Raw genomic sequence first — 8,157 nt, forward strand, 5'->3', positions numbered from 1 at the left:
AGCTTTGAAAAGGCCAAACATGATCTGAGAATGAAGGAACAACAATTTAACTACTTTGCTTTAATGTTCTCGTTGGTTGCTCCTTAGAGGTGGTTTGCGACCAATCCGTGGAGCTGGAGAATAGATCCAAAAAGACAACGGTATGGCGGCCATGTTAAATGACAAAAACAAAAGGTTCTGTCATCCAACCTGGCTTTCACACCAGTGTCTTTTGGATCTCGAGCGATTGGTTGCAAACCACCTATAAGTCACCTTAGAGAAGGTGCCTGAACAAGGGAGCCTGAGAAAAGGGGAGCAAGTTCCTCGATGTTGTTGACCACAAAACGAGTATAGCGGCCTTGAGACTATGGTTAGGGTCGCTCAACGAGAACAGTGTGAAATAAATGAAGCATTGAACCAGTTCAGCAAACTGAATACTTAAAATGTTGTCTCCTGGTCCCCAGGCCGTTTTGTGCCCTTTTAAATACATATTAATACAGTCTGACCTGTGCTGATGCTTTAGTTTAAAATTTAAGTTAAAGAAAGTTTTAGGGAACAAAATCTCATTCCACGAATTTACGAGCTATTGGTGGCTTTCCGAAAATGCTAGCTGACATATTAGCCCCTTTTCGAAAATGAAAGAAATTAATTTATAATAAGTTGTCTCGGTAATGCTACGAAATTTTGACTTGACATTTGCTGAAGATTTTCTTTACGACTAAATCAATGGGGTGTCGCTGTAAGGTTAGACAAGCAACTGAAAAGCAAACAGTGACTATAAAGATTTCCAGGAGCAACTAATCTGTAATTCATTTTGAAAAAACGTCTACAATATACCTTTACAAATTCAACTTTTTAACAAATATCTACCGATAATTAAATAACTACTTATAACTACCGATGATCATCACAAAATCTAAGCCCAAAAGAGTAAAAAAATATAAAAAGAACGAAAATGAACCTCATATGTACGCTATGCTTTGACCCTTTACAAGAGCCACCTCATACAGCATAACAACAAATGTTGCAGGAAAGTATTGCCTGATGTCTTTCATTTTAATTACAGTAATTTACAATTTTACATACAGCTTCAAAAGTTAAATTCAGTATTTGATGTTGAGACTAAGGTCTTGACTAGGGAATCTATCGATGACATTTTAAACCCTGCCATAATTATCGTCTCCGTTTCTCCAGGGCTTCACCAGTTTCTGTTGCACAATCTACCTAAAAATGCACAATGTAACCTTCGCTTGCAAGTTTGATACTAAACTTGAAGATATCAGTGACTCTTTGTAAACAAAACGGACGACAAAACTGATGCTGGGTTATATAAAAAAAAACTGTCATGAAACCAAAGCCAATCGAAAATCACATCTAGCCAAAGGTAAGAAGCTACCAAAAATATAAAACAACGACCAAATAAATTGATATAAAAAAAACCTCTTAACCGGCACCAATGTAATTGCACCAGAATTATAGTGACCCTTTTATAAAACAGTCCCCGACTTACAAATATTGGTTTCCCAACGAATCACTCAATACCTAAGTAATGCACTAAGGTTCACCGGGTCCCTCCGACTATAAGCAATGCTTTACACATCAGATTTCATAACAACTCCCCCCCCCCCCCTAATTTATTTGTGTTTAATTACGTTTCGTTTATAAAAATCGCGACACACAACATGTTAGCCTGCGTAACAGCCGTTTCCTTTCTGAGAGCGTAACAGGTTCGTAAAGAACGGAGCACAAGAAAGAGCAAAAAATACTCTGCGGAAACTTTTGTTCGTTTCTCAAGCTCGTCTGGAAAGGTAACGACAGTAACCCTGGCTAAATTCATGTTTGGAAAAAAAAATACTGTGCAAAAAAGTTTAATCCACAAAAATTATGATTCAGACAAAGTGCTCCTTCCTCCCTACTCATGAGGCCTCTCTAATAAGCCACCCTCCCCCCCCCCCCTCACAAGTACGGACAAAGATGGTGGCTGCAATTTTACCACAGTACCTTGCAAACCTAACAGCCAATAGGCACATAAAAGGCCACATTGTTTTTTTTTAGTTTTTTTTTTTTTTGCGAAGTTTGCGCCAGTACTAACAACATTGTGTTTTCTAGGTGTGGAGTTTTGGAAAACTTTTCTGTGCATTTTTATGAGCGTTTAAGGGTTTTCATAAATGGACCAGTCGCCATCTTTCTCGGGAAGGTGGATTTGGAACTGTACATCATTTTCTCTTGAACACGCAACTTTCTAGAAGATGTAACACTGTTCAAAATGTGTTATCTCTGGGTTGCAATAGACAGGGTTGTGCTTGTATATTAATGCATCTTCCTCTTCTTCCTTGCTTGAAAATCGATGTCCACTTAGACGAGCTGCAAAGAAAAAACAAACTTCAACTACGCAGAAAAAAGTTTGCTGTTTAAGGTTGCATAGTGTGCATAGGTAATTGGCCGCTCTCCCTCTTTCAAGACCAGCTCGATCTAGTCTGGAAAAAGCCCAGCACGATTGTTTAGCCACTTTGTCTCCATTACTCAGTTCAGAAACTGTTCAGAAGCTGCAAGTAACACGAGCATCAACGCCAAAAAAGAAGAAAATATACATCCCCAATTAGATATGGTAATGGCGGTGATGAAAATTGATCTCACCCACCCACGCACCCGACCCTACCCTCGTATGGATGTGAAAGACAGAAGAAATCAGCGATAGGTAGACCACCACCCCGGGGTGTATGTCCCACGTGCCCTACCATCATTGTCAGTTACTTGACTTGTCCCTGTGTACAGTCCAACCCAGCCTGCATAGCAAGTGTTTCCGTGGAATTTTGTGCGTTTTTCGCTGTTTGAACGCGCCAAAACGCAAACGCACACTTCGCAGGCTAAGTCCGACCCACTTTACAGACACCTCGTTATTACAGACGGTTCTGTCTGTCCTGCTGAAAAACAAAACGCACATTTTCTCCGACATTAACCCAGTTAATGGGGATACCCGTTACTGCAGCAAAAATCGGAAAAAAGATAGGTCCAGACTGAAACTGTCATGCAAAGTCAACCTCGTTTATTGAGGACAATTTGACCAATTTCAATTGTCAGCTTTAAAATCTACATAAAACAGCCAAGCATAACCTATCACTGGTTGAACGAAAATTACATACTTTAGTCTAACCGTGGTTTTTCTAGTGTCTTATACGAAGGACTGTACTAAATATCGGTACTTTTGGAAAGTACATTCGTGAACCCGGTTAATATAGCCACGCCTGCTGAGCATGCTCACCTTGGTCGACAAAAAAATCCGCAAAATACTGAGTAACCAGAACCGCCTCCTCAGAATGACTTATGGCTTCTTTAGACGTCCATTCAAACGGATTTTTCTCAGGATGCCACTGGACGCCATAGAACGGGTAATCATACGCTGGTGAAAACAGTTACTATTCAGTAGTGTTATAGACAACTTCTTAAACCTCTAAATAAAAACCTGACCACTGGGTTTTCATTTCACGTGGTGCAAGGTGTCCAAGGTGTGCGGATTTTTGGTAAACATAACATGAAACGTTCTAAACAACAGTTTCAGCTCTAAACCGCGCTCTAGCAATGGAAATGGTCAGATGCAAAGTGAGGTTTATATTCTAAATTTTTATGCAACTCGTAATTTCGACAGTTAAAATTTTTACTTCATTACTGCCTTGGGTCTTAGTTTTTTGGGGTCTTAGATGTCGTAACACCCCAATCACCTTCAATTGTTGAGACAAACTGTTTATTCCCTTCTTTGTCTCTGTTGGTCGACAGAAGCTTGTAAAACTTATGAAGTACTTCATTACTGTGGTAAGTCTAAAAGAGAAGAAAAATCGTTATCAACACTTTTAAACAATGCCATGAACAACTGGCCCGGCTGTCTGATCACTCTGTCAGTAAGGAGGCTTTCTAGGGTGGGTTCTCAACAATAGTTAGATTATACTAGAGTGTTTATGAGCACTTTACACTACTACAAAGGCAAAAAAAAATGTTTGAATATATTTAGTTATTCTAGCCTTTGTTGTTTATTTCTATCAAGTTGGTCACCTCTGCCATTAGGATAAGTCTACTGTCAGTATTTTGCATGTGAAATAATTTTCTGATCCAGGTCTGCAAGCGATCCAGCAACACTCATCGGTTTGTCGCTGTAGTCTTGCAGATTTTATTGTTAGTATATACTACAATACATCACAGGTATCTAATTCCCAGAACTTATAGGGCATATTGTAGTCAACACCTCTACTATACATACTCAGTCTCTTAATGTTCTGTTGTTAGAACCAAAGATCCTGTACAAAAATGACTGGCCACGCCTTTCCGAAGGGGTGAGGGGTTGGGGAGGGGGGTTGATCGTAGCCTGAGTATCCCTCCCCTTCCCCCCTCCCCTTAGGAAGGCCTGATACTCAGGCTAGGTTGATCGGTACTACTAAGCTAAGGGTGCAAAAATGTCAAATGACCACTATTAGAGTGATAATGGCACCTTTTAGGGTGTTGAGGTAAAAAAAATATGAAATGAACTATTTATCAGTCAACTGATAAACTAACTATTTATCAGACACCTGTAAGGAGTGAAAATGAATTTGAGTCATGCCAACAAAACAAAATTCTGTACACACCTTCTATGGTGTTTTTCAATTTTACCCACCTCCCTGCCCCCCAGGGTTTGAAGAACTGCAACTATACATACATGAAGCCTTTTATAAAATTACATGTAAAAGAAGACTTACATCTGTAGAAATGCATTTTTGGTGATGGTTGTAAGTAACATTTTTTGTTTTCAGGTAAGTTATAATCTCTTCAGGGGCAGATCCAAGGAGTCTACTTGACTGATAACCTGTAACAAATATAAATTAATTGACTTATGATAAATCAATTAATAATAATACCTATTAATTGATTAATTAATTGGAAATATAAGTTCTGAAATCTACTTCATATATCTGGCAAATATTTGCATAGAGTCAAGACATACACACCAAAGGGTAACAGCAGAGAAATGCTTGCCTCAATCTTCTTTCCTATACTTGCATATTTGAGGCTATCTCAATCTGTACCAAAATCACGCTTGACAAATGTAATTAGCACACAGAAAGAACATCTCAAGAGACTGATACTCAACATTAACATTTGGTAAACTTTTTGAAGAGATTAATTCAAATATTATATCACAATCCACATATATTTAGCCAAAATTTCCTGCTGAGAAATTTTGAAAATCACCTCCTTGTTAAATAGCTAGAGAATGAGAGCTTAAATTAATAGGTACTGCAATTGTTGATTGATAGGGTGATTAATGAGGGCTAGAGGGGTAAAGAAAAAGATCACTCAAGAGGGCTAGTACTACTGTTTTTTGGGAGGAGGGTGGGGTGGAAGGACTATATATTTGAGGAGGGGCCTGAGTGTTGTACATGGATTCATGAAAGCGGTTGGAGGGAGTAAATCTCTCAGGAGTGTCAGCGCTAAGTATACATTCATTCATAGCAGGTTGGGGGGGGGGGGGTTAGATCTTCTATACTAAATTAATATACCCACCTTCACTGAGGTTTAAAGGAATAGAGTAGTCTTCACCATCAACAGATGATAAAACATTTTCACCACCTGCGCCAAGAACACTCAGAAACTCGAAACCAAGACAAGTTCCCCAGAGAGGAAACACGTCTCCAGCTTTGTTGGCTTTAACTGCTAGATTAAATAGTATTTTTCCTGTTCGTTCATATGGGGAATCAAAGAGATTTACTCCACCACCAGGGAACAAGACACTGTTGGTAAAGGATATAAAAGAGTATGAAATATTTATTAAGTCAGGGACCATTGTTGCTAGTGTTGTTTTGGTATAGATCTGCAGTCTAAGTGCATGATTGCTTCAGATATTTATTTGAAATTAAGTTTCTGTAATCATGGCATTTTACAAAATTAATAATGAAACTAGTAATAATCAAAGATCAAGGAGTACGGTAAATGATCTCAATTCCAGGCTCCCTCTCTCTCTCTCCTTTGCCAAGTTGGTGATCTCATCCCCCTGCAAAATCTGTGGGGGATGCCAGATACGCATCCCAAGATTCATTCATTCATGGTAATCAGGTCAATTGTTCCATACAATCTTGACTCCAATCTGTGTTAGGAGTGTGTTCTTTCTATGTTGAACACAACAATGTAAAATATTGATCCATTATATTTAATTTAACTTTTTTAACTTATATAAAAACTGTGTTCTTTTTATCTGACTAGTATGCATCTTACCCATTTATAGAATGAAATAGTTTTTCCAGTTGTTCTTCACTCATGTCATTTCTGCTGAGAGTTAATTGGACAAAACAACAAGTGTTTGAATTTTTGTTACTTTACTAAAAGATTTAGTTGGCGAATACTTTGTACAGCCCAATCTTTTCACAAGTGCAGAATCATTGAAGGCTTACTGATCCAACAATAGAGCCCCAGTCTGAACAGACAAGTCCACTCTTGCTTAGCGAGACGGTTCCCATCGGGAATCACCTGAAGCATATAAAATAGGCATGTAGCCGACCGTCTTTTTACCCTGAGGATGACTTGATTAGTCGAAAACGTTTGGTTTTTTAATATCTTTTAACTTTTTAGCCTTGTAAATAGTATTGTAAATCTCAAGTGAATATTATGGACTGTACATAATATCTTGGAACAGAAAAAGGTGACAGAGGTGGGAATTGCCAAAGAATGGAAAGATTAGTACAAGGACAGAGGAAGCAGACCGTAGCTGCGCCCCTCTCCAGTTTGGGAACAACAGCTTAGAGATAAAAGCAAATTTTACACCAGGTTCACAAAACAAAATTCCAATCATCAAAATTTTAAGAGCTGCTTTCAAAATTTCCAGCAATGGTCTCTTTTTTCAATCTGTTCTATTTAAAAGACAATTGCATCATAAAAAACAGCTTTTATCACCTCATAAATAGAGGGATGGGTGCTCCAATGCTTAGTTCAATACGATAGGAGGCAGTCCAGAGGTTAAATTTAATGAGGGAGCCCAAACTCGCCATAGCCATGCCTGTAAATAGCCAGCTATTTTGCCTCCTGCCAGCTGGAATTCTTAACCATGTTATGTCGTATTATTTTAAAATATTTGCTTCTGTCTGGTTTATTACATTATCCTTAAAACGCCCTGCTAGGGGAGAGTTTAATAAGGTATATCATTATCATCATCATCATTTTCTTCTGAAAGCGAATCCCTGCAAGTAATAAGCCAGAAAATTCAGGTCCCTATAAGTTATTTAGTAACCAGTACGTATTATGAAAGGAAATAATCAATAATCACCAAAGATAAAGTACTGACTGACATTTTTGCCACCTCTAATTTAGTGAAATCTATGATGTTTAGTCTGATTGGTTTATGGCTGTGCTTTATGACGTCAGTCTTGTATTACCCTACAAGCAGTGGTTTCTCCACCGGACGCTACGCCATGTTTCTCTCCCTTTCATAGCACAGGGTCCAATGTATATACAGTATACACTGATGAATAATCAGGAGATTATGTTGAATAATGATAATATATTGGATGACTTGAATGCAACTTTAATTTGTTTCAAAGGATACAGTATGGGGACAACCCTGCCTCCTGCAGACTCTATGTACTTGATGTAAGAAGCAGCAATGTATCTTGGGCCAAAAGTCTTGTTTATGTACCCATGTGTGTTTTGGGATAAAATTCCTACAAGTCAAACAAATTAAGTAAGTTACTAGCTATAGTTTGCTTAATCTATTTCTCCCTTCGTCGAAGCAGAAGAAGAAAGCGATTAAGCAAGTAATTAACTGAACAAGTCATTAAAAGAACAAAAACGTATTTCAATATTTTCTTTCTTCGTCGACACAAAAGAAGGAAACAACATCTGCATACCAATGATTGGATGATCAGTCTTCACAGCAGAGCTGGGTGGCTGAGGTCTTGATTCGGCGTACAGCAACAAACCCGAAAAAATGCAAATACATATCACACTTGACTTCATCTTGGACAGAGACTAAAAGGCATATAATTTCCTTCAACTGGCGCAGATCTCCACCCGGGAAACTGAATAAACGCAATTTCAGCGACGATCAAGAGCGTAGCAGCATCACATGAGCATCTATCAAAATCGTCACATGATGTTTTTGGCTCCCCTCCCGTGCACCTAATCAATCACATGTTTTTCTCGTGTGGACATCTTTGCCAG

At 38.5% G+C, this 8,157-nt stretch overlaps 1 protein-coding gene across 1 annotated transcript; it reads right to left on the reverse strand.

The window, feature by feature from the left end:
- Positions 1-763: 763 nt before the first annotated feature.
- On the reverse strand, positions 764-8,144 carry LOC146466119 (gamma-glutamyl hydrolase-like). Its single transcript, XM_085127704.1, has 8 exons — positions 7,845-8,144; positions 7,544-7,658; positions 6,220-6,270; positions 5,512-5,738; positions 4,707-4,813; positions 3,699-3,795; positions 3,242-3,379; positions 764-2,343 (listed from the first exon to the last, which is right to left on the reverse strand). The coding sequence occupies exons 1-8, from the start codon at positions 7,951-7,953 to the stop codon at positions 2,222-2,224; spliced, it is 966 nt and encodes a 321-aa protein (XP_084983830.1). The 5' UTR covers positions 7,954-8,144; the 3' UTR covers positions 764-2,221.
- Positions 8,145-8,157: the final 13 nt, after the last annotated feature.

This window comes from Pavona decussata, unplaced genomic scaffold, assembly GCF_977016875.1.
Source record: "Pavona decussata unplaced genomic scaffold, jaPavDecu1.1 SCAFFOLD_153, whole genome shotgun sequence".
NCBI lineage: Eukaryota > Metazoa > Cnidaria > Anthozoa > Scleractinia > Agariciidae > Pavona > Pavona decussata.

Coding starts and splice junctions, on each gene's coding strand:
- LOC146466119 (XM_085127704.1), bottom strand. CDS start 7,953: ATGAAGTCAAGTGTGATATGTATTTGCATTTTTTCGGGTTTGTTGCTG. Junction 7,659..7,844: donor GACTGATCATCCAATCATTG/GTATGCAGATGT, acceptor TTTGACTTGTAG/GAATTTTATCCCAAAACACA. Junction 3,380..3,698: donor GTTTGTCTCAACAATTGAAG/GTGATTGGGGTG, acceptor TGTTTTCACCAG/CGTATGATTACCCGTTCTAT.